Source organism: Salvelinus fontinalis, chromosome 2, assembly GCF_029448725.1.
Source record: "Salvelinus fontinalis isolate EN_2023a chromosome 2, ASM2944872v1, whole genome shotgun sequence".
In the NCBI taxonomy this organism is placed as follows: Eukaryota; Metazoa; Chordata; class Actinopteri; order Salmoniformes; family Salmonidae; genus Salvelinus; species Salvelinus fontinalis.
Window position 1 is genome coordinate 6,854,382 of NC_074666.1, and position 27,208 is coordinate 6,881,589.

Genomic DNA, 27,208 nt, shown 5'->3' on the forward strand with positions numbered 1-27,208 from the left:
CACAGCCGGCCGTGACCTGGAGTCCCATAGGGCGGCGCACAACTGGCTCATCACGCTTTGGCGACTCCTTGTGTCGGGCCGGGCGCCTGCAGGCTGGTCGTCAGTTGAATGGTGTTTCCTCCGACACACCCGGGTTAAGTGGTCGGGTGTTAAGAAGCGCGGCTAGGTGGGTCATGTTTCTGAGGACACATGACTCAACCTTCTCCTCTCCTGAGCCCGTTGGGGAGTTGGAGCAATGAGACAAGATTGCAATTGGACATCACGAAATTGGGGAGAAAAAGGGGTAAAATACAACAACAACAGAAATTATAATATACATATACCTTTTGCGGTTAAATTCCTATGTACCGAATAAAAATGTTAAGTTTAATGGGTTTCCATCGCATTTTCAACTCTACTGATGGTTTTCTCACTAAACAATGTGTGTTATATAGTGATTTTGCCCACTCTGGTATTGGCACATGCGCTTTCGTGTCTACAGTGCAGGTATAGCCTACATGAATATATTATTATGGGCAGAAGAGCAAGATCATTTTGATTTGTCAAACGGCAACCAAGCATTGATGATCATGTCACCAGGATAAGATGGATCACATATGGTGTGTGTTCCTCCCTCTACGACTCGGGAAACCATGCAGTTTATTAGGCTACAGATGAAATAAATTATCATGAACTTGACGTTGGTGGTGAAAGTGCACCGTGATCTTGTTGCTCCTTTCCAATAAATATTGAGTGTCTGATTCTGGTGACATGATCGATGCTTGACTGCCGATTGACAAAAATATTCTCGCTCTTATACATAGTAATGTCATCATGTAGACTATCTTACCCGCACAGTATCTGCCAGCTGTTGGCTGGAGAGCATATGCCAAGACCAGAGTGGAAACATTTTCTATTTGCAACAGTTTTTGTGACAAAACCCATCGGTAGAGTTGAAAATGCGATGGAAACACATTGAACTTTAGATTTTTATTCAGGACATGAACACTTAAGTGACAAAGTACATTTTTGTGTGCACTAGCTCATCACAGAACTAATTTTTATCCGTAACAAGTCTGTTTTTTTTTCTTTATGCGGATCATAGAATATTCGTATGGAAATCTGTCGCCAGTTGGATGGAAATCTAGCTAGTGATAAGTTTTGTGGGCAATTTTTTTTGTTCTTTAATACTTGGATCTTCAATGTGTATTGATTACTACTAACAAGGTTATTTAGAGCTAGGTTTGTACGAGCTATGATTGTCACGTTCCTGACCTGTTTTCTGTTGTGTGGTATGTGTTTAGTTGGTCAGGGCGTGAGTTGGGGTGGGTAGTCTATGTTATGTGTTTTCTATGTTGGGTTAATGGTTTGCCTGGTATGGTTCTCAATTAGAGGTCAGGTGTTTTACATTTCCTCTGATTGAGAGCCATATTAAGGTAGGTTGTTCTCACTGTTTGTTTGTGGGTGATTGTATCGTGTGTCTGTGTATGTCGCACCATACGGGACTGTTTGCGGTTTGTCACGGTTGTTGTTTTTGTATGTTAAGTGTTCAGTCTGTATTCATTAAATAACCATGGACACTAACCACTCTGCATATTGGTCTGATCCTTCTCGCCTCTCCTCCTCGTCCGAGGAGGAGGATTACGACGATCGTTACAATGATGATCATGAATTTTTTTTCTCTGCATCAGGTCTCACTGAGACTGGATTCCTCAAGAGAAATATACAGCTGCTCATGATTGCCTGATCTTAGTGTAAGTAGTCTATTGAAACAGCTCAGCTTATAATATACATACGTTTGTAAAGCAAATCAAAACCTATTTTAACGCACCTTTTTTTCAGGTGCAAACCCCTTCTGTCCTGACTCAGAGTCTTGGTGAGTTAAGTTTCTCCCCTTTCTCTTGTTCCTTCTCCCTGTCGCTCACATGTGCGCAGTTGCAAAGAAGAGGAAGAGATTTGCCAATTACACCCATTTCTAACAATGTTTGTTGCAGGAATGATATGACACAACTTTTGAAAAATAAAATATTTTATTGTTTGTTTACATACAGTAATTTTTGCATTTACCTTCTGTTTTTTAAGACTGCCAAGCGGTCCTTAATTGGGGGAACCTCTGTCCGGGACAATGTCCTCAGGATTGTGGAGCGGTGAGTTTATACATGTTTTTTTATTTTTTATATTACAACATGTATTAGGTGAAGCAAAACCAGTTGAGACATTTGACATAGCCAATGAGACATGTTTAGTAGATTATGTTAAACATATTTTATTGAATTTGACTTTATTTACATTTTTACAGGGACAGTGCACATTAATCAACATTTCAGTAAAAGTGTCGGTTTTAGCCAGACTGCTAATTTTCAACCGCAGTCCCTGGGCAGGTTATTTAAAAAACAATACAGACATACAATGAGCAGTGAGCACATGGAGAGCAACATAGGACAAGCAACATGTAGCATGCAGACAGAGCAACACTTAGCATGCAGGCAGAGCAACACTTAGCATGCAGGCAGAGCAACACTTAGCATGCAGGCAGAGCAACACTTAGCATGCAGGCAGAGCAACACTTAGCATGCAGGCAGAGCAACACTTAGCATGCAGGCAGAGCAACACTTAGCATGCAGGCAGAGCAACACTTAGCATGCAGGCAGAGCAACACTTAGCACTCAGAGCAACACTTAGCACTCAGAGCAACACTTAGCACTCAGAGCAACACTTAGCACTCAGAGCAACACTTAGCACTCAGAGCAATAGCACGAAAGGCAACAAAACTAAATAGATAAAAGCAGCAAAGTGTTTCCACACCTCACAAGCTACAGACAACAGATAACATGGAAAGCTGCAATACACAGCTAGGGATTAAGTTCACAAGTCTGATTGGTCTTTAGCTATGTCTTTTTGTGTGAAGGTGTGATAAGTGGTGCAGTTGTGTGTCTGATAGCAATGTGTTCCAGACATGGGAAGCTCTCACAGAGAAAGCAGATTGACTAAGGGCATTGTGATGGCCACTCCAATTACTTTGTTGTCCTTAAGCCATTTTGCCACAACTTTGGAAGTATGCTTGGGGTCATTGTCCATTTGGAAGACACATTTGCGACCAAGTTTTAACTTCCTGACTGATGTCTTGAGATGTTGCTTCAATTTATCCACATTTTCCTTCCTCATGACGCCATCTATTTTGTGAAGTGCACTAGTCCCTCCTGCAGCAAAGCACCCCCAGAACATGATGCTGCCACCACCGTGTTTCACAGTTGGGTTAATGTTTTTCGGCTTGCAAGCCTCTCCCTTTTTCCTCCAAACATAACAATGGTCATTATGGCCAAACAGTATTTTTGTTTCATCAGACCAGAGGACATTTCTCCAAAAAGTATGATCCTTGTCCCCATGTGCAGTTGCAAACTGTAGTCTGGCTTTTTAATTGCCGGTTTTGGAGCAGTGGCTTCTTCCTTGCTGAGCGGCCTATCAGGTTATGTCGATATAGGACACATTTTACTGTAGATACTTTTGTACCTGTTTCCTCCAGCATCTTCACAAGGTCCTTTCCCGTTGTTCTGGGATTGATTTGCACTTTTCGCACCAAAGTACATTCATCTCTAGGAGACAGAACGATTCTCCTTCCTGAGTGGTATGATGGCTGCGTGGTCCCATGGTGTTTATACTTGGGTACTATTGTTTGTACAGATGAACGTGGTACCTTCAGGCGTTTGGAAATTGCTCCCAAGGATGAACCAGACTTGTGGAGGTCTACAATTTATTTTCTGAGTTCTTGGCTTATTTATTTTGATTTTCCCGTGATGTCAAGCAAAGAGGCACTGAGTTTGAAGGTAGGCCTTGAAATGCATTCACAGGTACACACCTAATTGACTCAAATGGTGTCAAATAGCCTATCGGAAGCTTCTAAAGCCATGACATCCTTTTCTGGAATGTTCCAAGCTGTTTAAAGGCACAGTCAACTTAGTGTATGTAAACTTCTGACCCACTGGAATTGTGATACAGTGAATTATAAGTAAAATAATCTGTCTGTAAACAATTGTTGGAACAATTACTTGTGTCATGCACAAAGTAGATGTCCTAACCGACTTGCCAAAACTATAGTTTGTTAACAAGAAATTTGTGGAGTGGTTGAAAAAATGAGTTTTAATGACTTCAACTGAAGTGTATGTAAACTTCCGACTTCAACTGTACATGTATATGTGGGGATCTCATGCTTGGTAATAACTACATGTATATAGGACTTGCATCCTTGGCACAAAGTTTTATTGTATTATCCTCAATCCATTGGCTTCATTAATTTCATTCTGACTGTTTTGAAGTCGACACAACAGGTTCATAGCTAGCTTCTGAACTAATATTTAGACCCAACGTTTTAGGGTCCATTACAGATAGGCTACATTTTTTATTTAACTAGGCAAGTCAGTTAAGAACAAATTCTTATTTTCAATGACGGCGTAGGAACAGTGGGTTAACTGCCTTGTTCAGGAGCAGAACGAAAGATTTTTACCTTGTCAGCTGAGGGATTTGATCTTGCAAACTTTCAGTTACAAGTCCAACGCTCTAACCACTAGGCTACCTGCCCCCTCTACACTCTAACCACTAGGCTACCTGCCACCTCTACACTCTAACCAGTAGGCTACCTGCCCCCTCTACACTCTAACCACTAGGCTACCTGCCCCCTCTACACTCTAACCACTAGGCTACCTGCCACCTCTACACTCTAACCACTAGGCTACCTGCCACCTCTACACTCTAACCACTAGGCTACCTGCCACCTCTACACTCTAACCACTAGGCTACCTGCCACCTCTACACTCTAACCACTAGGCTACCTGCCACCTCTACACTCTAACCACTAGGCTACCTGCCACCTCTACACTCTAACCACTAGGCTACCTGCCACCTCTACACTCTAACCACTAGGCTACCTGCCCCCTCTACACTCTAACCACTAGGCTACCTGCCACCTGGTTTAAGCCCTAATGATTTGTTTCTTTGAGGAGAGAGCTGCTCTCAAACATAACACTCCTCCCACAGCAGCATCAAACCGACTGACTTGAAAATAGGTGCAAATAGGCTTATGAAACAAACACACTATCTTTCACATTATGATACGTGTCAATCATTGTAAAACATTTTAAACCAAATGGAGAAATACAAAATCCATGCTCGGGGTGTTACTTTGAGATATTTTCACTGCATTTGTAGGTACAGTATTGATCTTCTACATTTGCACTCACTGTACAAAGATTTTTCGATTTTTCTTTTCTTTTGTGTTATTGACTGTACGTTTGTTTATGTGTAACTCTGTTTAGTTGTTTCTGTCGCACTGCTTTGCTTTATCTTGGCCAGGTCGCAGTTGTAAATGAGAACTTGTTCTCAACTGGCCTACCAGGTTAAATTAAGGTGAAATATAAAATACATTTTGTATGCGCATTTGATACAATCTCTTGTTTGGGGTAACCCTTGGGGCCATACCCATCTCTTTCCTCCCTAGCCAGAGCAGACCTGTATGTGCGTTTGTGTGTGACTGTAAAAACACCAAGAAATCAGCTCCAAGTGATTTTCATTTAGGAAATTAAAGTCTCCTTCCTTCCCCCTCCTCTCCTCCCCCTTCTCCTTTCCCTGCTGTCTGCTCCTCTCCTCTTCTCCTTTCCCTGCTGTCTGCTCTCCTCCTCTCCTTTCCCTGCTGTCTGCTCTCCTCCTCCCTCTTCTCCTTTCCCCTCCTCAGAGCTCAGACCAAACCAATCTGAAGTAGAGCAGCAGAAGCACCAGTCGGGTCACATCTGGATGTGTGATATTCATTCACTCTCATATCATGAGACGGAATAACCATGACAACATGACTGTGGGATGTAGATTAAACAAAGAACAAATAGAAATAGTGAATAGGGGGCGTTACTGGGAGATGTTGAAACAAGGTGTGCATCCTCCAGAGTTGTGGATACGGCAGAGAGTAAAGTGTAGTGGTCTCAGCTTTTAACCCAATCTGTGCTGAGGGGAGTGTGTCGGGACAGAGGTTAGAAGAGGACGGGGAGGGTCTTTCCAGCACAGCGAGTTCACTAACTCACATTACGAAACCAGACAAGCTACGCGATGTAGCCTGTGACGAGAGCTCATGTAGTAGAGTATTCAGATGTGTTATTTGGGCATGACTCTAGCTCAGTCAGTTGAACGTTTGATACATAGAGAGATTGTCAGCCTTATTCTAAGAGATTATAAAGACTCATACATGTGTGTACACTGAGTGTACAAAACATTAAGAACACCTGCCCTTTCCATGACAGATCCTCAAAAAGTTATACAGCTGCACCATTGAGAGCATCTTGACTGGCTGCATCACCACTTGGTAAGCAACTGTTTGGCATCCAACCGCAAGATGCTACAGAGGGTAGTGCATACGGCTCAGTACATTACTGGCACCGAGCTCTTTGCCATCCAGGACCTCTATACCAGGCGGTGCCAGAGGAAGTCCCTAAAAATTGTCAAAGATTCCAGCCACCCAAGTCATAACTGTTCTCTCTGCTACCGCACGGCAGGCGGCACCGATGCACCAAGTCTGGAACCAACAGAACCCTGAAAGGTTTCTACCCCCCCCAAGCTATAAGACTCCTAAATAGTTAACCAATAGTTACCCAGAATATCTGCAATAACTCTTTTGACTCATCACATTCGCTGCTGTTACCGTTTGTTATCTATGCCGCTGCCTAGTCACTCTATCCCAACCAAATGTACTTATCGATCTCAGTTACCTCTTACCCCTGCACATCGACTCGGTACTTACCCCGTCTTTATAGCCAAGTTATCGTTACTCATTGTGTATTTATTCCTTGTGTTGTTTTCTATTTTAAAAAATGTCTGCATAGTTGGGAGTAAGAAAGCATTTAACTGTTACTATCAGTATTGATGATTTTTAAGCCTTGAGACAATTGAGACAGGGATTGTGTGCAGTATGTGTGCCAATCAGAGGGTGAATGAGCAAGACAAAAGATTTGCGCCTTTGAACAGGGTATGGTAGTAAGGTGTCAGACGCACCGTGTTGAGTGCATCAAGAACGGCAAATCTGCTGGGTTTACACATTATAAAGAATTGATCCTGTCTGATCTTTATCTGCTGGGTGTACACATTATAAAGAATTGATCCTGTCTGATCTTTATCTGCTGGGTTTACACATTATAAAGAATTGATCCTGTCTGATCTTTATCTGCTGGGTTTATACATTATAAAGAATTGATTCTGTCTGATCTTAATCACCTCGGTTTACACATTATAAAGAATTGATCCTGTCTGATCTTTATCTGCTGGGTTTATACATTATAAAGAATTGATCCTGTCTGATCTTTATCTGCTGGGTTTACACATTATAAAGAATTGATCCTGTCTGATCTTTATCTGCTGGGTTTATACATTATAAAGAATTGATCCTGTCTGATCTTTATCTGCTGGGTGTACACATTATAAAGAATTGATCCTGTCTGATCTTTATCTGCTGGGTGTACACATTATAAAGAATTGATCCTGTCTGATCTTTATCTGCTGGGTTTATACATTATAAAGAATTGATCCTGTCTGATCTTTATCTGCTGGGTTTATACATTATAAAGAATTGATCCTGTCTGATCTTTATCTGCTGGGTTTATACATTATAAAGAATTGATCCTGTCTGATCTTTATCTGCTGGGTTTATACATTATAAATAATTGATCCTGTCTGATCTTTATCTGCTGGGTTTATACATTATAAAGAATTGATCCTGTCTGATCTTTATCTTATGCATGCACGTGTGTTTGTTATTCAAGTGCGTGTTTGTGTGCGTGTGCGTGGCACAGTTGCTAAGTTACAGCCAGTGCAGAGCACAGAGTTCTCTGCTCCTCCTTGTCTAGCTAGAGGCTGTCTGGACAGGAGAGACCCTGCTTTCAGGGTGGGGACCTCAGCATGGCTTCTGATTGGCTCTCAGGGGAATGCAGAGGTCAAAGAAATATGGGGTGGTACACACACACATACCTAAATCTCTGTCGGTATTGGCCATTACCCATGCCATGGGAAAAACTCAGAGCTGGTTCATTCAAGTTCCTCTGGGATTCCACCTGAAGAACCGCACTTATTTTCAAATAGATTATATAATGTCTTGCTGACTATTGGCTCTGAAAAAGAGAAACGTGGTCACAGAGTTCACAAAAGTGCATGCAGTTCACAGAATGTCCCTAATGTAAATGTTACTATGCATTTGTGCTGTTCAGTTCACCCTATAACATACAGCAGGGTTCCCCAACTGGTGGCACACAGGCCCGAATTTGGCCCACAGGTGATTTTGTTCTTTTTTTTTCAGAGATTATTATTATTTTTTTCACTGTTGGATATAAAAGACTGTCAAAAACATCAGGAAATCAGCTCCAAGGGATTTTAATTGAGGAAATCTGTTCCCAAGTATTCCCACACATAATAGACAGACACGTGATCGTATACAAATGTAATCAAGGTTTGAAATGATTGTTTTAGTCAAATATATCTGATTGGGCTTCTTGGGGTCAATTTGCAGTGTACAAATGATTTGTAGTTGTGTTCCAACCCCCCCACCCCACCCACCACCATCCGTTCAAGAAAAGAATCTTCCCACGGCTGAATGTGGTTGAGGACCCCTGACATATAGGATACTATGCATGTGTGTGTGTGTGTGTGTGTGTGAAGAATGTCTGGGAAGGAATGTACTCGTCCAATTTCAGACCCAGCACTTCTCAGCCTCAACAGACAAGTCTTGTTCTTGAGAGAGACGGACAGAAGAAAAACGTAGGGAGTAAGGACATGCTTAAACCATCTGACCAAGTCTTAAAGCAATGGGACTCCCTAAATCTGTCTCAGATTATTACCAATCCCACAAGGTATGACTCCAAACACCCAGAAAATGCTGCTCTCCTCGATGTTATCCTCACAAATAATCCTGATAGGTATCTGTCTGGTGTTTTCTGTAATGACCTTAGTGATCACTGTTTTACAGCCTGTGTTCATAATGGCTGCTCAGTGAAACGACCTGTCCTGATTTATCATAGACACTTGCTAAAAAAAATTCATGAAAAAGCCTTTCTTTATGACCTGGCCTCTATAAATTGGTACAGCATCAGCTTGATTCCATCTGTTGAAGACGCTTGTTTTTTGATATTTTCAGTGGTATTGTTAACAAACACACCCCCATAAAGAAAATGAGAATTAAAAACCGGTTCAGCCCCTGGTTTGACCGTGATCTTGCTGAGTTACTCTACCTCAAGAATTCTATTTGGTGAAAGGCTCTGCACACACATACTCAGGCTGACTGGCTCTCGTTCAGGCAAATGAGAAATAAGTGCACTCAGGCTATCCGGAAGGCCAAAGTTAGTTACTTTAAGGAGCAGTTCTCTCTCTGTGGATCTAACCCCAATAAGTTCTGGAGAACGGTTAAATACCTGGAGAATAAACCCTCCTCCTCACAGCTGCCCATGTTCCTTAATGTTGATGATGTGGTTGTTACTGACAAGGAACGCATGGCTGAGCTCTTTAATCACCACTTCATTAAGTCAGAAATATTATTTGACTCAGCCATGCCTCCTTACCCATCCAACATTTCCTCATCTCCCACCCCTTCTAATGTGACTAGCCCCGATGCTCCTCCCTCTTTTTCCTCTTCCCCGCTACACAGGTTCTGATGGTTTAGATCCTTTCTTCTTTAAGGTTGCAGCCCCTATCATCACCAAGCCTATCTCTGACCTTTTTAACCTGTCTCTCCTATCTGGGGAGGTTCCCATTGCTTGGTGGGTCCTTTATTTAAGCGGGAGATCAAGCTGATCCTAACTGTTATAGGCCAATTTCTATTTTGCCCTGTTTATCAAAAGTGTTGGAAAAAACTTGTCAATAATCAACTGACTGGCTTTCTTGATGTCTATAGTATTCTCTCTGGTATGCTATCTGGTTTCCGCTCAGGTTATGGATGTGTCACTGTAACCTTAAAGGTTCTAAATAATTTCACCATTGCCCTTGATTCTAAGCAATGTTGTGTTGCTATTTTTATTGACTTGGCCAAAGCTTTTGATATGGTAGAACATTCTATTGGTGTCTCAGAGGGGTTTTTGGCCTGGTTTGCTCTCGGAAAGAGTGCAGTGTATAAAGTCAGAACATCTGCTGTCTCAACCACTGCTTGTCACCAAGGGAGTACCCCAAGGCTCGCACCTAGGCCCCATGCTCTTCTCAATTTACATCAACAACATAGCTCAGGCAGTAGGAAACTCTCTCATCCATTTATAAGCTCTCTCATCCATTTATAACACAACAGGTGTTGGGTACATCACACTCATTTCCAGTGGTGTTAAGTACTTAAGTAAAAAATACTTTAAAGTACTACTTAAGTAGTTTTATGGGGTATCTATACTTTACTATTACATTTTTGATAACTTATACTTCACTACATTCCTGAAGAAAATATTAGACTTTTTACTACATACATTTTCATTGACACCCAAAAGTACTCATTACATTTTGAATGATTAGCAGGACAGGAAAATGGCAAAATGTACTCACTTATCAAGATAACATTCCTGGTCATCCCTACTGCCTCTGATATGGCGGACTCACTAAACACAAATGCTTTGTTTGTAAATGATGTCTTGAGTGTTGGAGTGTGTCCTTAGCTATCTGTAAATGATGTCTGAGTGTTGGAGTGTGCCCCGTGCTATCTGTAAATGATGTCTGAGTGTTGGAGTGTGCCCCTGGCTATCTGTAAATGATGTCTGAGTGTTGGAGTGTGCCCCTGGCTATCTGTAAATGATGTCTGAGTGTTGGAGTGTGCCCCTGGCTATCTGTAAATTATGTCTGAGTGTTGGAGTGTGCCCCTGGCTATCAGTAGATTAAAACAACATATAATAATTGTGCTGTCTGGTTTACTTAATATAAGAAATTTGAAAGGATTTATACTTTTACTTTTGATACTAGGTACAATCGTGGCCAAAAGTTTTGAGAATTACACAAATATTAATTTTCACAGTCTGCTGCCTCAGTTTGTATGATGGCAATTTGCATATACTCCAGAATGTTATGAAGAGTGATCAGATGAATTGCAATTAATTGCAAAGACCCTCTTTGCTATGCAATTTAACTGAATCCCCCAAAAACATTTCCACTGCATTTCAGCCCTGCCACAAAAGGACCAGCTGACATCATGTCAGTGATTCTCTCGTTAACACAGGTGTGAGTGTTGACGAGGACAAGGCTGGAGATCACTCTGTCATGCTGATTGAGTTCAAATAACAGACTGGAAGCTTCAAAAGGAGGGTGGTGCTTGGAATCATTGTTCTTCCTCTGTCAACCGTGGTTATCTGCAAGGAAACACGTGCCGTCATCATTGCTTTGGACAAAAAGGGCTTCACATGCAAGGATATTGCTGCCAGTAATATTGCACATAGATCAACCATTTATCGGATTATCAAGAACTTCAAGGAGAGCGGTTTAATTGTTGTGAAGAAGTCTTCAGGGCGCCCAAGAAAGTCCAGCAAGCGCCAGGACCGTCTCCTAAAGTTGATTCAGCTGCGGGATCGGGGCACCACCAGTACAGAGCTTGCTCAGGAATGGCAGCAGGCAGGTGTGAGTGCATCTGCACGCACAGTGAGGCGAAGACTTTTGAAGGATGGTCTGGTGTCAAGAAAGGCAGCAAAGAAGCCACTTCTCTCCAGGAAAAACATCAGGGACAGACTGATATTCTACAAAAGCTAGGACTGGGGTAAAGTCATTTTCTCTGATGAATCCCCTTTCCGATTGTTTGGGGCATCCGGAAAAAAGCTTGTCCGGAGAAGACAAGTTCAGCGCTACCATCAATCCTGTGTCATGCCAACAGTAAAGCATCCTGAGACCATTCATGTGTGGGGTTGGTTCTCAGCCAAGGGAGTGGGCTCACTCACACTTTTGCCTAAGAACACAGCAATGAATAAAGAATGGTACCAACACATCCTCTGAGAGCAACTTCTCCCAACCATCCAGGAACAGTTTGGTGACGAACAATACCTTTTCCAGCATGATGGAGCACCTTGCCATAAGGCAAAAGTGATAACTAAGTGCCTCGGGGAACAAAACATCAATATTTTGGGTCCATGGCCAGGCAACTCCCCATACCTTAATCCCATTGAGAACTTGTGGTCAATCCTCAAGAGGCGGGTGGACAAACAAAAACCCACAAATTCTGACAAACTCCATGCATTGATTGTGCAAGAATGGGCTGCCATCAGTCAGGATGTGGCCCAGAAGTTAATTGACAGCATGTCAGGGGGGATTGCAGAGATCTTGAAAAAGAAGGGTCAACAATGGCGGCAGGGTAGCCTAGTGGTTAGAGCGTTGGACTAGTAACCGGAAGGTTGCAAGTTCAAATCCCCGAGCTGACAAGGTACAAATCTGTCGTTCTGCCCCTGAACAGGCAGTTAACCCACTGTTCCTAGGCCGTCATTGAAAATAAGAATTTGTTCTTAACTGACTTGCCTAGTTAAATAAAGGTAAAAAAAAAAAAAAAAAAAAAAAAATGCAAATATTGACTCTTTGCATCAACTTCATGTAATTGTCAATAAAAGCCTTTGACACTTATGAAATGCTTGTAATTATACTTCAGTATTCCATAGTAACATCTGACAAAAATATCTAAAGACACTGAAGCAGCAAACTTTGTGGAAATTAATATTTGTGTCATACCTCAACTTTTGGCCAAGACTATATTTTTAACCAAATACTTGTAGACGTTTACTCTTGTAATAAAAACTGTGTGACTTTTACTTGAGTAATTTTCTATTAAGGAATCTTTACTTTTACTCAAGTATGACAATTGGGTACTTTTTCCACAGCTGCTCATTTTAGAGTAACTAACTACACTTCCCTAAAAATGCCTTTTTCATACACTGCCTAAAAACGATCTTTGTCTGCCCTCTTGTGGTGCTTTCATGTCAGTACATGTATCTTAAAAATGTCAGTGCATTTTCATAAATACAATTTCAATAAAAATTGAAAAAGTAGATTTTTAATCATGTATAAAGTTAGTTACATCAGTGTCACATCCATTTTTGAACGGTTTTGGCACTGACAAAGCTTCTGCCAAATGTGCTACTTTTGAAAAACATTTGATCTTCATAGTTGCTTGACATCAAGGTACAGTATAGTCATTTATTTGACAAAGAGGGAATTTCACTACAATTAAGACATGCACTTGGGTTTAATACTGTGCATTCAAAAAGCACAATATAATGCTAGAAATAAATTAGGAAAACTGTCAATATGAATTGTACAAATAATAGCATTTGTACACGGAAAAAATACATCAACACAAACCAATATAGATGAGCTCAGTCAGAATGTAACTTGATTGTCGTGGCAACTGACACCATGTCAGGAGAATATGGTTGGCAGGCTTCTCTCTGGACTGTTGATCTGGTTTAAGACTAGCATGAGGTCAGGCCTAGAGAGAGACACTGCTCCTAACGTATTACCACTGCTGTAGAATCCTTACCATGTGTAAGTGCTTACAGTTCAACTTGTTTGGAGTTACTTTACTAAAGTAAAGAAAACATTTACTAGGATTGTTATCACAATACACAGAATGAGTAGAATGTGATATAAAAGAGAATGGTTTCCTACAGTATTTCTGTTATCTGACACCCAGTGACTAGATGTACAGTGAGGGTCACTCACCCAGGCCCTGGAGTGCTCTCTGCAGTGCACAATAGCACGGTTGGGGTCAATTCCTATTGAAGCCAGTCAATTCAGATAGTGAGTTGAATTTAAAATGAATTATAATAAATAAACTTCTACTTTTCAGTTTATTAAGACGTCATTGAAAATATACATATATTTTTTATCCATAATTGAACTGTAATTTCAGTTTACTTCCTGAATTGAATGCCTTCAATTTGAAATTGACCCCAACCCTTGAAGGTGTCTGACAGTATAGGAGTGTCCTTCCATAAACACTGGCATTCCTAACATGCATCATTTGATTTGAACACACACAAACAAACCCACACACACACTTTGAAATCAGGTCTTGGAGCACTTGACCAAGTCTATAGAGCCTCCGCCAGCATCACTACTGTCTGTATATCCAGTCACTCCCAGTGATTATGGGCCGATGTACCAAATACAAAATGGCGAATTATACAGTGAGAAATGAAGTGGCCCAGTCAACAGTGGCACCATAACCAGTAACCTTTTTCACACTACCGAGTCAAACCAAACAGTACCTGCCTGGTTATGCATCCACAGTTGTTTTTGGAACTGTGCTGTAAAAGAACAATGTGAAAAGACAATATCCAAGTCAGCTCCGTAAGGGTGGGGTTGGCCGTGCAGTGTGAATCAGGCATTAATACATATGGTTGAACTACAGCTCATCTTTATATGACGTCTGCAGCATGTCGGGTTGGGGAGCCCCCTTCAGGGTTTTGTGGGAGCCCCTCCAGTCTGTTCGCACGTTGTCGTCGTCCCACAGCGTGGAGGTCTCTGTGTCGCTCACCCACTTGGGGTCCCCGGCATATTGAGCTGGTTGCACCAGTAGGGGGCGTGTGGAGAACGCCTGCAGGTTACGGTTAGGATAGTGGGACTTGTAGTTCTCACTGTTGACCAACAGGACAGGGAGGTTAGAGATATATTGGTCACAGGATGATGACAATATTAAGTCTGATGTTAAAACGTCCACCAAACAGATAAAAACTAGCCTGTCCATAACAAAGATAGAACTGTGTGTACATAGCTTGAGAGTGTATGTAAATATCCAGAACAGGGCCACACTTCATCATACAGTTACATGATACAGTGTTATGGTGGGAAACAATACACAGCTAAAATGTAATCCTATGAAAGGTAACAGTTTTAAAATGTACTGGTAATTTCGAAACATTACAAAATAACATTGAGAGATGAAATGACATGAAATATATTTTGTGGAAACAAGGTTATAATACAAGTCCTGGGAATAAGTTTGTGGGTTGGACAACTCTTAGAAAGAATGAATCAGTTAGTCAGAAGGCCCAGAATCAACTCCAGGCATATTGAAGCAGAACCACACAGGGAAGAGGACGGGACGGGGGAAGGGGGAGAAGGACTAGGGATGATGGCAGCTGGCCAGGTTTCCACACATGACAGAACACACAGGAATTCTCAACAGAACGCAAAGGCATTCTAACAGGCTTCTGGATGCATGCCTGGTTCCCATTGGCTCAGAGAGGCTCTGGGTTCTATTAGTTTAGTCTGGCAGACACATGTCATGCAGCCAGAGAGAGAGCCAGGGAGTTGACCACATGAAACTGGAACGCTACAACAAGCCAAGTCAGTCAGCAGAGACTAAAACTAACGAAGCAAAGTACAAAACCGTTTGCCTTCTTGACATGACTAAAATGTGAATGCGTTTCAGAATTAGAGGGAACATTTTAATTGTGGCAAGCTATTTTAAAAGCAGGCATTTAAAAGTTGAGCCAAGAATGTGGTCACAAGAAGGTGAACATCAAAGGGAGGCTATAGATGTGAAACCATGGGCTGGTGATTGTAACAGTGGTTTTCAAATCTATGTCCATTCCAAAGCTACATTTATGCACAACGTGTATCCAAAACTGCAGCTAATTAGGAGTTGTTGCTATAGCTTTGGCAGTTCAATGCTGGCAAAGGGTCAGAACAAGCTACACAAGATGAAAAGCAATTTTTAATGGCACAAAGCAGAGTTCCCTAACAGCTTTGTAGCACTAAAATCATATTACGTTCCATTGGCAATGGATGAAGGATGGTCCTAGTAAAACAAATATTTCAAGAACGATCCCAAGGTAGTACTGGACTATCTTGGAGCTGATTCTTGAGGACTTATGACACTACTTTTCAAAGACAATTTGGCTACTTTGTTTCACCAGCTCTCTCCCTTATGGAGTGTTGTCAAACTTACATACCAACTGGGTTTGAACCTGGATTTCCTGCACATTACAAACCTGTCTTAACCCCACAAGTCTAGGGCCAGGGCTATTCAACTCTTACCCTACGAGGTCCGAAGCCTGCTGGTTTTCTGTTCTACTTGATAATTAACCCACGTGGTGTCCCAGGTCTAAATCAGTCCCTGATTAGAGGGCAATAATGAACAAATGCAGCGGAACTGGCTTCGAGGTCCAGAGTTGAGTTTGAGGGGTATAGGCAGTTTGAGGGGTATAGGCAGTAGCGCAGGGCGAGCTAACATAATTCTTCAGGTTTCAGTTCTACCTACTTGGTGTGTCTGGTCTCAGTGATCTGAGAACATCTTGAGAATGGCTAAATAAATACAAGAATAAATAGAATTTCAAAAAAACAGTTGTGGTACTTACTTGGTGTGTTTGTCGTACATGATGGGTAAGAATTCATCGACGGGCAGCATCTTGGAGAGGGGTTCAGCGTTGAGCAGTTTCTGGGCGCCCTGGAGAGAGATGGCGTAGGACAGGGTCCAGTAGGAATAGTCTGCTACCACCAGGTTCCTCACGTTCTCCACCACCTCCTCATCACCTGGCTTCACCTGCTTACGGCCCAGGTAACTGGGGACAGTGGACAGACAGGGTTAGTCAGAGTACTGGACAGGGGAGAGAGAGACAGCGTTAGTCAGAGTACTGGACAGGGGAGAGAGAGAGACAGCGTTAGTCAGAGTACTGGACAGAGGAGAGAGAGAGACAGGGTTAGTCAGAGTACTGGACAGGGGAGAGAGAGACAGGGTTAGTCAGAGTACTGGACAGGGGAGAGAGAGACAGGGTTAAGTCAGAGTACTGGACAGGGGAGAGAGAGAGACAGCGTTAGTCAGAGTACTGGACAGGGGAGAGAGAGAGACAGGGTAAGTCAGAGTACTGGACAGAGGAGAGAGAGACAGGGTTAGTCAGAGTACTGGACAGAGGAGAGAGAGACAGCGTTAGTCAGAGTACTGGACAGGGGAGAGAGAGAGACAGCGTTAGTCAGAGTACTGGACAGGAGAGAGAGAGACAGGGTTAGTCAGAGTACTGGACAGGGGAGAGAGAGACAGGGTTAGTCAGAGTACTGGACAGAGGAGAGAGAGACAGCGTTAGTCAGAGTACTAGACAGGGGAGAGAGAGAGACAGGGTTAGTCAGAGTACTGGACAGGGGAGAGAGAGAGACAGCGTTAGTCAGAGTACTGGACAGGGGAGAGAGAGAGACAGCGTTAGTCAGAGTACTGGACAGAGGAGAGAGAGACAGGGTTAGTCAGAGTACTGGACAGGGGAGAGAGAGACAGCGTTAGTCAGAGTACTAGACAGGGGAGAGAGAGACAGGGTTAGTCAGAGTACTGGACAGGGGAGAGAGAGACAGCGTTAGTCAGAGTACTGGACAGGGGAGAGAGAGAGACAGGGTTAGTCAGAGTACTGGACAGGGGAGAGAGAGACAGGGTTAGTCAGAGTACTGGACAGGGGAGAGAGAGACAGGGTTAAGTCAGAGTACTGGACAGGGGAGAGAGAGAGACAGCGTTAGTCAGAGTACTGGACAGGGGAGAGAGAGAGACAGGGTAAGTCAGAGTACTGGACAGAGGAGAGAGAGACAGGGTTAGTCAGAGTACTGGACAGAGGAGAGAGAGACAGCGTTAGTCAGAGTACTGGACAGGGGAGAGAGAGAGACAGCGTTAGTCAGAGTACTGGACAGGAGAGAGAGAGACAGGGTTAGTCAGAGTACTGGACAGGGGAGAGAGAGACAGGGTTAGTCAGAGTACTGGACAGAGGAGAGAGAGACAGCATTAGTCAGAGTACTAGACAGGGGAGAGAGAGAGACAGGGTTAGTCAGAGTACTGGACAGGGGAGAGAGAGAGACAGCGTTAGTCAGAGTACTGGACAGGGGAGAGAGAGAGACAGCGTTAGTCAGAGTACTGGACAGGGGAGAGAGAGAGACAGCGTTAGTCAGAGTACTGGACAGAGGAGAGAGAGACAGGGTTAGTCAGAGTACTGGACAGGGGAGAGAGAGACAGCGTTAGTCAGAGTACTAGACAGGGGAGAGAGAGACAGGGTTAGTCAGAGTACTGGACAGGGGAGAGAGAGACAGCGTTAGTCAGAGTACTGGACAGGGGAGAGAGAGAGACAGGGTTAGTCAGAGTACTGGACAGGGGAGAGAGAGACAGGGTTAGTCAGAGTACTGGACAGAGGAGAGAGAGAGACAGTGTTAGTCAGAGTACTGGACAGGGGAGAAAGAGACAGGGTTAGTCAGAGTACTGGACAGGGGAGAGAGAGACAGGGTTAAGTCAGAGTACTGGACAGGGGAGAGAGAGACAGGGTTAGTCAGAGTACTGGACAGGGGAGAGAGAGAGACAGCGTTAGTCAGAGTACTGGACAGGGGAGAGAGAGAGACAGCGTTAGTCAGAGTACTGGACAGAGGAGAGAGAGACAGGGTTAGTCAGAGTACTGGACAGGGGAGAGAGAGACAGCGTTAGTCAGAGTACTAGACAGGGGAGAGAGAGACAGGGTTAGTCAGAGTACTGGACAGGGGAGAGAGAGACAGCGTTAGTCAGAGTACTGGACAGGGGAGAGAGAGAGACAGGGTTAGTCAGAGTACTGGACAGGGGAGAGAGAGACAGGGTTAGTCAGAGTACTGGACAGGGGAGAGAGAGACAGGGTTAAGTCAGAGTACTGGACAGGGGAGAGAGAGAGACAGCGTTAGTCAGAGTACTGGACAGGGGAGAGAGAGAGACAGGGTAAGTCAGAGTACTGGACAGAGGAGAGAGAGACAGGGTTAGTCAGAGTACTGGACAGAGGAGAGAGAGACAGCGTTAGTCAGAGTACTGGACAGGGGAGAGAGAGAGACAGCGTTAGTCAGAGTACTGGACAGGAGAGAGAGAGACAGGGTTAGTCAGAGTACTGGACAGGGGAGAGAGAGACAGGGTTAGTCAGAGTACTGGACAGAGGAGAGAGAGACAGCATTAGTCAGAGTACTAGACAGGGGAGAGAGAGAGACAGGGTTAGTCAGAGTACTGGACAGGGGAGAGAGAGAGACAGCGTTAGTCAGAGTACTGGACAGGGGAGAGAGAGAGACAGCGTTAGTCAGAGTACTGGACAGGGGAGAGAGAGAGACAGCGTTAGTCAGAGTACTGGACAGAGGAGAGAGAGACAGGGTTAGTCAGAGTACTGGACAGGGGAGAGAGAGACAGCGTTAGTCAGAGTACTAGACAGGGGAGAGAGAGACAGGGTTAGTCAGAGTACTGGACAGGGGAGAGAGAGACAGCGTTAGTCAGAGTACTGGACAGGGGAGAGAGAGAGACAGGGTTAGTCAGAGTACTGGACAGGGGAGAGAGAGACAGGGTTAGTCAGAGTACTGGACAGAGGAGAGAGAGAGACAGCGTTAGTCAGAGTACTGGACAGGGGAGAAAGAGACAGGGTTAGTCAGAGTACTGGACAGGGGAGAGAGAGACAGGGTTAAGTCAGAGTACTGGACAGGGGAGAGAGAGACAGGGTTAGTCAGAGTACTGGACAGGGGAGAGAGAGAGACAGCGTTAGTCAGAGTACTGGACAGGGGAGAGAGAGAGACAGGGTTAGTCAGAGTACTGGACAGGGGAGAGAGAGAGACAGGGTTAGTCAGAGTACTGGACAGGGGAGAGAGAGACAGCGTTAGTCAGAGTACTGGACAGGGGAGAGAGAGACAGGGTTAAGTCAGAGTACTGGACAGGGGAGAGAGAGACAGGGTTAAGTCAGAGTACTGGACAGGGGAGAGAGAGAGACAGGGTTAGTCAGAGTACTGGACAGGGGAGAGAGAGACAGGGTTAGTCAGAGTACTGGACAGGGGAGAGAGAGACAGGGTTAGTCAGAGTACTGGACAGGGGAGAGAGAGACAGGGTTAGTCAGAGTACTGGACAGAGGAGAGAGAGACAGGGTTAGTCAGAGTACTGGACAGGGGAGAGAGAGACAGGGTTAGTCAGAGTACTGGACAGGGGAGAGAGAGAGACAGGGTTAGTCAGAGTACTGGACAGAGGAGAGAGAGACAGGGTTAGTCAGAGTACTGGACAGAGGAGAGAGAGACAGGGTTAGTCAGAGTACTGGACAGGGGAGAGAGAGACAGGGTTAGTCAGAGTACTGGACAGGGGAGAGAGAGACAGGGTTAGTCAGAGTACTGGACAGGGGAGAGAGAGACAGGGTTAGTCAGAGTACTGGACAGAGGAGAGAGAGACAGGGTTAGTAAGAGTACTGGACAGGGGAGAGAGAGACAGGGTTAGTCAGAGTACTGGACAGGGGAGAGAGAGAGACAGGGTTAGTCAGAGTACTGGACAGGGGAGAGAGAGAGACAGGGTTAGTCAGAGTACTGGACAGAGGAGAGAGAGACAGCGTTAGTCAGAGTACTGGACAGGAGAGAGAGAGAGACAGCGTTAGTCAGAGTACTGGACAGAGGAGAGAGAGACAGGGTTAGTCAGAGTACTGGACAGGGGAGAGAGAGACAGGGTTAGTCAGAGTACTGGACAGGGGAGAGAGAGACAGGGTTAGTCAGAGTACTGGACAGGGGAGAGAGAGACAGCGTTAGTCAGAGTACTGGACAGGGGAGAGAGAGACAGCGTTAGTCAGAGTACTGGACAGGGGAGAGAGAGACAGGGTTAGTCAGAGTACTGGACAGGGGAGAGAGAGAGACAGCGTTAGTCAGAGTACTGGACAGGGGAGAGAGAGACAGGGTTAGTCAGAGTACTGGACAGGGGAGAGAGAGAGACAGCGTTAGTCAGAGTACTGGACAGGGGAGAGAGAGAGAGACAGCGTTAGTCAGAGTACTGGACAGGGGAGAGAGAGACAGGGTTAGTCAGAGTACTGGACAGGGGAGAGAGAGACAGGGTTAGTCAGAGTACTGGACAGGGGAGAGAGAGACAGGGTTAGTCAGAGTACTGGACAGGGGAGAGAGAGACAGCGTTAGTCAGAGTACTGGACAGAGGAGAGAGAGACAGCGTTAGTCAGAGTACTGGACAGGGGAGAGAGAGACAGGGTTAGTCAGAGTACTGGACAGGGGAGAGAGAGAGACAGCGTTAGTCAGAGTACTGGACAGAGGAGAGAGAGAGACAGCGTTAGTCAGAGTACTGGACAGGGGAGAGAGAGAGACAGGGTTAGTCAGAGTACTGGACAGGGGAGAGAGAGAGACAGCATTAGTCAGAGTACTGGACAGGGGAGAGAGAGAGACAGGGTTAGTCAGAGTACTGGACAGGGGAGAGAGAGACAGCGTTAGTCAGAGTACTGGACAGGGGAGAGAGACAGGGTTAGTCAGAGTACTGGACAGGGGAGAGAGACAGGGTTAGTCAGAGTACTGGACAGGGGAGAGAGAGAGACAGGGTTAGTCAGAGTACTGGACAGGGGAGAGAGAGAGACAGCGTTAGTCAGAGTACTGGACAGGGGAGAGAGAGACAGGGTTAGTCAGAGTACTGGACAGGGGAGAGAGAGACAGGGTTAAGTCAGAGTACTGGACAGGGGAGAGAGAGACAGGGTTAGTCAGAGTACTGGACAGGGGAGAGAGAGACAGGGTTAGTCAGAGTACTGGACAGGGGAGAGAGAGACAGGGTTAGTCAGAGTACTGGACAGGGGAGAGAGAGAGACAGCATTAGTCAGAGTACTGGACAGGGGAGAGAGAGACAGGGTTAGTCAGAGTACTGGACAGGGGAGAGAGAGACAGGGTTAGTCAGAGTACTGGACAGGGGAGAGAGAGACGGGGTTAGTCAGAGTACTGGACAGGGGAGAGAGAGAGACAGGGTTAGTCAGAGTACTGGACAGGGGAGAGAGAGACGGGGTTAGTCAGAGTACTGGACCCGGGAGAGAGAGACAGGGTTAGTCAGAGTACTGGACAGGGGAGAGAGAGACAGGGTTAGTCAGAGTACTGGACAGGGGAGAGAGAGACAGCGTTTAGTCAGAGTACTGGACAGGGGAGAGAGAGACAGGGTTAGTCAGAGTACTGGACAGAGGAGAGAGAGACAGCGTTAGTCAGAGTACTGGACAGGGGAGAGAGAGACAGGGTTAGTCCGAGTACTGGACAGGGGAGAGAGAGAGACAGCGTTAGTCAGAGTACTAGACAGAGGAGAGAGAGAGACAGCGTTAGTCAGAGTACTAGACAGAGGAGAGAGAGACAGGGTTAGTCAGAGTACTGGACAGGGGAGAGAGAGAGACAGGATTAGTCAGAGTACTGGACAGAGGAGAGAGAGACAGGGTTAGTCAGAGTACTGGACAGGAGAGAGAGACAGCGTTAGTCAGAGTACTGGACAGGGGAGAGAGAGACAGCGTTAGTCAGAGTACTAGACAGAGGAGAGAGAGAGACAGCGTTAGTCAGAGTACTGGACAGGAGAGAGAGAGACAGGGTTAGTCAGAGTACTGGACAGGGGAGAGAGAGAGACAGTGTTAGTCAGAGTACTGGACAGGGGAGAGAGAGACAGGGTTAGTCAGAGTACTGGACAGAGGAGAGAGAGAGACAGGGTTAGTCAGAGTACTGGACAGAGGAGAGAGAGAGACAGGGTTAGTCAGAGTACTGGACAGGGGAGAGAGAGAGACAGCGTTAGTCAGAGTACTGGACAGGAGAGAGACAGACAGGGTTAGTCAGAGTACTGGACAGAGGAGAGAGAGACAGGGTTAGTCAGAGTACTAGACAGGGGAGAGAGAGAGACAGCGTTAGTCAGAGTACTGGACAGGGGAGAGAGAGAGACAGCGTTAGTCAGAGTACTGGACAGAGCAGAGAGAGAGACAGCGTTAGTCAGAGTACTAGACAGGGGAGAGAGAGAGACAGCGTTAGTCAGAGTACTGGACAGGGGAGAGAGAGAGACAGCGTTAGTCAGAGTACTGGACAGGGGAGAGAGAGAGACAGCGTTAGTCAGAGTACTGGACAGGGGAGAGAGAGAGACAGCGTTAGTCAGAGTACTGGACAGAGGAGAGAGAGACAGGGTTAGTCAGAGTACTGGACAGGGGAGAGAGAGAGACAGCGTTAGTCAGAGTACTGGACAGAGGAGAGAGAGAGACAGCGTTAGTCAGAGTACTGGACAGGGGAGAGAGAGAGACAGCGTTAGTCAGAGTACTAGACAGGGGAGAGAGAGAGACAGCGTTAGTCAGAGTACTGGACAGGGGAGAGAGAGAGACAGCGTTAGTCAGAGTACTGGACAGGGGAGAGAGAGAGACAGCGTTAGTCAGAGTACTGGACAGGGGAGAGAGAGAGACAGCGTTAGTCAGAGTACTGGACAGAGGAGAGAGAGACAGGGTTAGTCAGAGTACTGGACAGGGGAGAGAGAGAGACAGCGTTAGTCAGAGTACTGGACAGAGGAGAGAGAGAGACAGCGTTAGTCAGAGTACTGGACAGGGGAGAGAGAGAGACAGCGTTAGTCAGAGTACTAGACAGGGGAGAGAGAGACAGGGTTAGTCAGAGTACTGGACAGAGGAGAGAGAGACAGCGTTAGTCAGAGTACTGGACAGGGGAGAGAGAGACAGGGTTAGTCAGAGTACTGGACAGGGGAGAGAGAGACAGCGTTAGTCAGAGTACTGGACAGGGGAGAGAGAGACAGGGTTAGTCAGAGTACTGGACAGAGGAGAGAGAGACAGCGTTAGTCAGAGTACTGGACAGGGGAGAGAGAGACAGGGTTAGTCCGAGTACTGGACAGGGGAGAGAGAGAGACAGCGTTAGTCAGAGTACTAGACAGAGGAGAGAGAGAGACAGCGTTAGTCAGAGTACTAGACAGAGGAGAGAGAGACAGGGTTAGTCAGAGTACTGGACAGAGGAGAGAGAGACAGCGTTAGTCAGAGTACTGGACAGGGGAGAGAGAGACAGGGTTAGTCAGAGTACTGGACAGGGGAGAGAGAGACAGCGTTAGTCAGAGTACTGGACAGGGGAGAGAGAGACAGGGTTAGTCAGAGTACTGGACAGAGGAGAGAGAGACAGCGTTAGTCAGAGTACTGGACAGGGGAGAGAGAGAGACAGGATTAGTCAGAGTACTGGACAGAGGAGAGAGAGACAGGGTTAGTCAGAGTACTGGACAGGAGAGAGAGACAGCGTTAGTCAGAGTACTGGACAGGGGAGAGAGAGACAGCGTTAGTCAGAGTACTAGACAGAGGAGAGAGAGAGACAGCGTTAGTCAGAGTACTGGACAGGAGAGAGAGAGACAGGGTTAGTCAGAGTACTGGACAGGGGAGAGAGAGAGACAGCGTTAGTCAGAGTACTGGACAGGGGAGAGAGAGACAGGGTTAGTCAGAGTACTGGACAGAGGAGAGAGAGAGACAGGGTTAGTCAGAGTACTGGACAGAGGAGAGAGAGAGACAGGGTTAGTCAGAGTACTGGACAGGGGAGAGAGAGAGACAGCGTTAGTCAGAGTACTGGACAGGAGAGAGAGAGACAGCGTTAGTCAGAGTACTGGACAGAGGAGAGAGAGAGACAGGGTTAGTCAGAGTACTGGACAGGGGAGAGAGAGACAGGGTTAGTCAGAGTACTGGACAGAGGAGAGGAGAGACAGGGTTAGTCAGAGTACTGGACAGAGGAGAGAGAGAGACAGCGTTAGTCAGAGTACTGGACAGAGGAGAGAGAGAGACAGGGTTAGTCAGAGTACTGGACAGGGGAGAGAGAGACAGGGTTAGTCAGAGTACTGGACAGAGGAGAGAGAGACAGCGTTAGTCAGAGTACTGGACAGAGGAGAGAGAGACAGCGTTAGTCAGAGTACTGGACAGGGGAGAGAGAGAGACAGCGTTAGTCAGAGTACTGGACAGGGGAGAGAGAGACAGCGTTAGTCAGAGTACTGGACAGGGGAGAGAGAGACAGCGTTAGTCAGAGTACTAGACAGAGGAGAGAGAGAGACAGCGTTAGTCAGAGTACTGGACAGGAGAGAGAGAGACAGGGTTAGTCAGAGTACTGGACAGGGGAGAGAGAGAGACAGCGTTAGTCAGAGTACTGGACAGGGGAGAGAGAGACAGGGTTAGTCAGAGTACTGGACAGAGGAGAGAGAGAGACAGGGTTAGTCAGAGTACTGGACAGAGGAGAGAGAGAGACAGGGTTAGTCAGAGTACTGGACAGGGGAGAGAGAGAGACAGCGTTAGTCAGAGTACTGGACAGGAGAGAGAGAGACAGCGTTAGTCAGAGTACTGGACAGAGGAGAGAGAGAGACAGGGTTAGTCAGAGTACTGGACAGGGGAGAGAGAGACAGGGTTAGTCAGAGTACTGGACAGAGGAGAGAGAGACAGGGTTAGTCAGAGTACTGGACAGAGGAGAGACAGACAGCGTTAGTCAGAGTACTGGACAGAGGAGAGAGAGACAGGGTTAGTCAGAGTACTGGACAGGGGAGAGAGAGACAGCGTTAGTCAGAGTAAAGGACAGGGGAGAGAGAGAGACAGTGTTAGTCAGAGTACTGGACAGGGGAGAGAGAGACAGGGTTAGTCAGAGTACTGGACAGGGGAGAGAGAGAGACAGCGTTAGTCAGAGTACTGGACAGGGGAGAGAGAGACAGGGTTAGTCAGAGTACTGGACAGGGGAGAGAGAGACAGGGTTAGTCAGAGTACTGGACAGGGGAGAGAGAGACGGGGTTAGTCAGAGTACTGGACAGGGGAGAGAGAGACAGGGTTAGTCAGAGTACTGGACAGGGGAGAGAGAGAGACAGGGTTAGTCAGAGTACTGGACAGGGGAGAGAGAGACGGGGTTAGTCAGAGTACTGGACCCGGGAGAGAGAGACAGGGTTAGTCCGAGTACTGGACAGGGGAGAGAGAGAGACAGCGTTAGTCAGAGTACTAGACAGAGGAGAGAGAGAGACAGCGTTAGTCAGAGTACTAGACAGAGGAGAGAGAGACAGGGTTAGTCAGAGTACTGGACAGGGGAGAGAGAGAGACAGGATTAGTCAGAGTACTGGACAGAGGAGAGAGAGACAGGGTTAGTCAGAGTACTGGACAGGAGAGAGAGACAGCGTTAGTCAGAGTACTGGACAGGGGAGAGAGAGACAGCGTTAGTCAGAGTACTAGACAGAGGAGAGAGAGAGACAGCGTTAGTCAGAGTACTGGACAGGAGAGAGAGAGACAGGGTTAGTCAGAGTACTGGACAGGGGAGAGAGAGAGACAGCGTTAGTCAGAGTACTGGACAGGGGAGAGAGAGACAGGGTTAGTCAGAGTACTGGACAGAGGAGAGAGAGAGACAGGGTTAGTCAGAGTACTGGACAGAGGAGAGAGAGAGACAGGGTTAGTCAGAGTACTGGACAGGGGAGAGAGAGAGACAGCGTTAGTCAGAGTACTGGACAGGAGAGAGAGAGACAGCGTTAGTCAGAGTACTGGACAGAGGAGAGAGAGAGACAGGGTTAGTCAGAGTACTGGACAGGGGAGAGAGAGACAGGGTTAGTCAGAGTACTGGACAGAGGAGAGAGAGAGACAGGGTTAGTCAGAGTACTGGACAGAGGAGAGAGAGAGACAGGGTTAGTCAGAGTACTGGACAGGGGAGAGAGAGAGACAGCGTTAGTCAGAGTACTGGACAGGAGAGAGAGAGACAGCGTTAGTCAGAGTACTGGACAGAGGAGAGAGAGAGACAGGGTTAGTCAGAGTACTGGACAGGGGAGAGAGAGACAGGGTTAGTCAGAGTACTGGACAGAGGAGAGAGAGACAGGGTTAGTCAGAGTACTGGACAGAGGAGAGACAGACAGCGTTAGTCAGAGTACTGGACAGAGGAGAGAGAGACAGGGTTAGTCAGAGTACTGGACAGGGGAGAGAGAGACAGCGTTAGTCAGAGTAAAGGACAGGGGAGAGAGAGAGACAGTGTTAGTCAGAGTACTGGACAGAGGAGAGAGAGACAGGGTTAGTCAGAGTACTGGACAGAGGAGAGAGAGACAGCGTTAGTCAGAGTACTGGACAGAGGAGAGAGAGACAGCGTTAGTCAGAGTACTGGACAGAGGAGAGAGAGACAGCGTTAGTCAGAGTACTGGACAGAGGAGAGAGAGACAGCGTTAGTCAGAGTACTGGACAGAGGAGAGAGAGAGACAGCGTTAGTCAGAGTACTGGACAGAGGAGAGAGAGAGACAGCGTTAGTCAGAGTACTGGACAGGGGAGAGAGAGAGACAGCGTTAGTCAGAGTACTGGACAGGGGAGAGAGAGAGACAGCGTTAGACCAGAGTACTGGACAGGGGAGAGAGAGACAGCGTTAGTCAGAGTACTGGACAGAGGAGAGAGAGACAGCGTTAGTCAGAGTACTGGACAGAGGAGAGAGAGACAGCGTTAGTCAGAGTACTGGACAGGGGAGAGAGAGACAGCGTTAGTCAGAGTACTGGACAGGGGAGAGAGAGACAGCGTTAGTCAGAGTACTG

At 46.1% G+C, this 27,208-nt stretch overlaps 1 protein-coding gene and 1 long non-coding RNA gene across 2 annotated transcripts in view; one reads left to right on the forward strand and one right to left on the reverse strand.

The window, feature by feature from the left end:
- Window positions 1–420: 420 nt before the first annotated feature.
- Window positions 421–7,729, forward strand: LOC129810952 (uncharacterized). Its single transcript, XR_008752819.1, has 4 exons — window positions 421–1,733; window positions 1,822–1,855; window positions 2,062–2,126; window positions 5,705–7,729. It is a non-coding gene; the product is annotated as an uncharacterized LOC129810952 (long non-coding RNA).
- A 5,240-nt stretch (window positions 7,730–12,969) lies between these two features.
- LOC129810955 (procollagen galactosyltransferase 2-like) overlaps window positions 12,970–27,208 on the reverse strand; it is a 33,551-nt gene continuing 19,312 nt past the window's right edge. The window contains exons 11-12 of the mRNA XM_055861987.1: window positions 16,302–16,505; window positions 12,970–14,576 (exon numbers count right to left, since the gene is read on the reverse strand). Coding sequence (XP_055717962.1) covers window positions 14,345–14,576; window positions 16,302–16,505 — 436 coding nt within the window. The 3' untranslated portion in view covers window positions 12,970–14,344. The remainder of the gene's footprint in view (window positions 14,577–16,301; window positions 16,506–27,208) is intronic.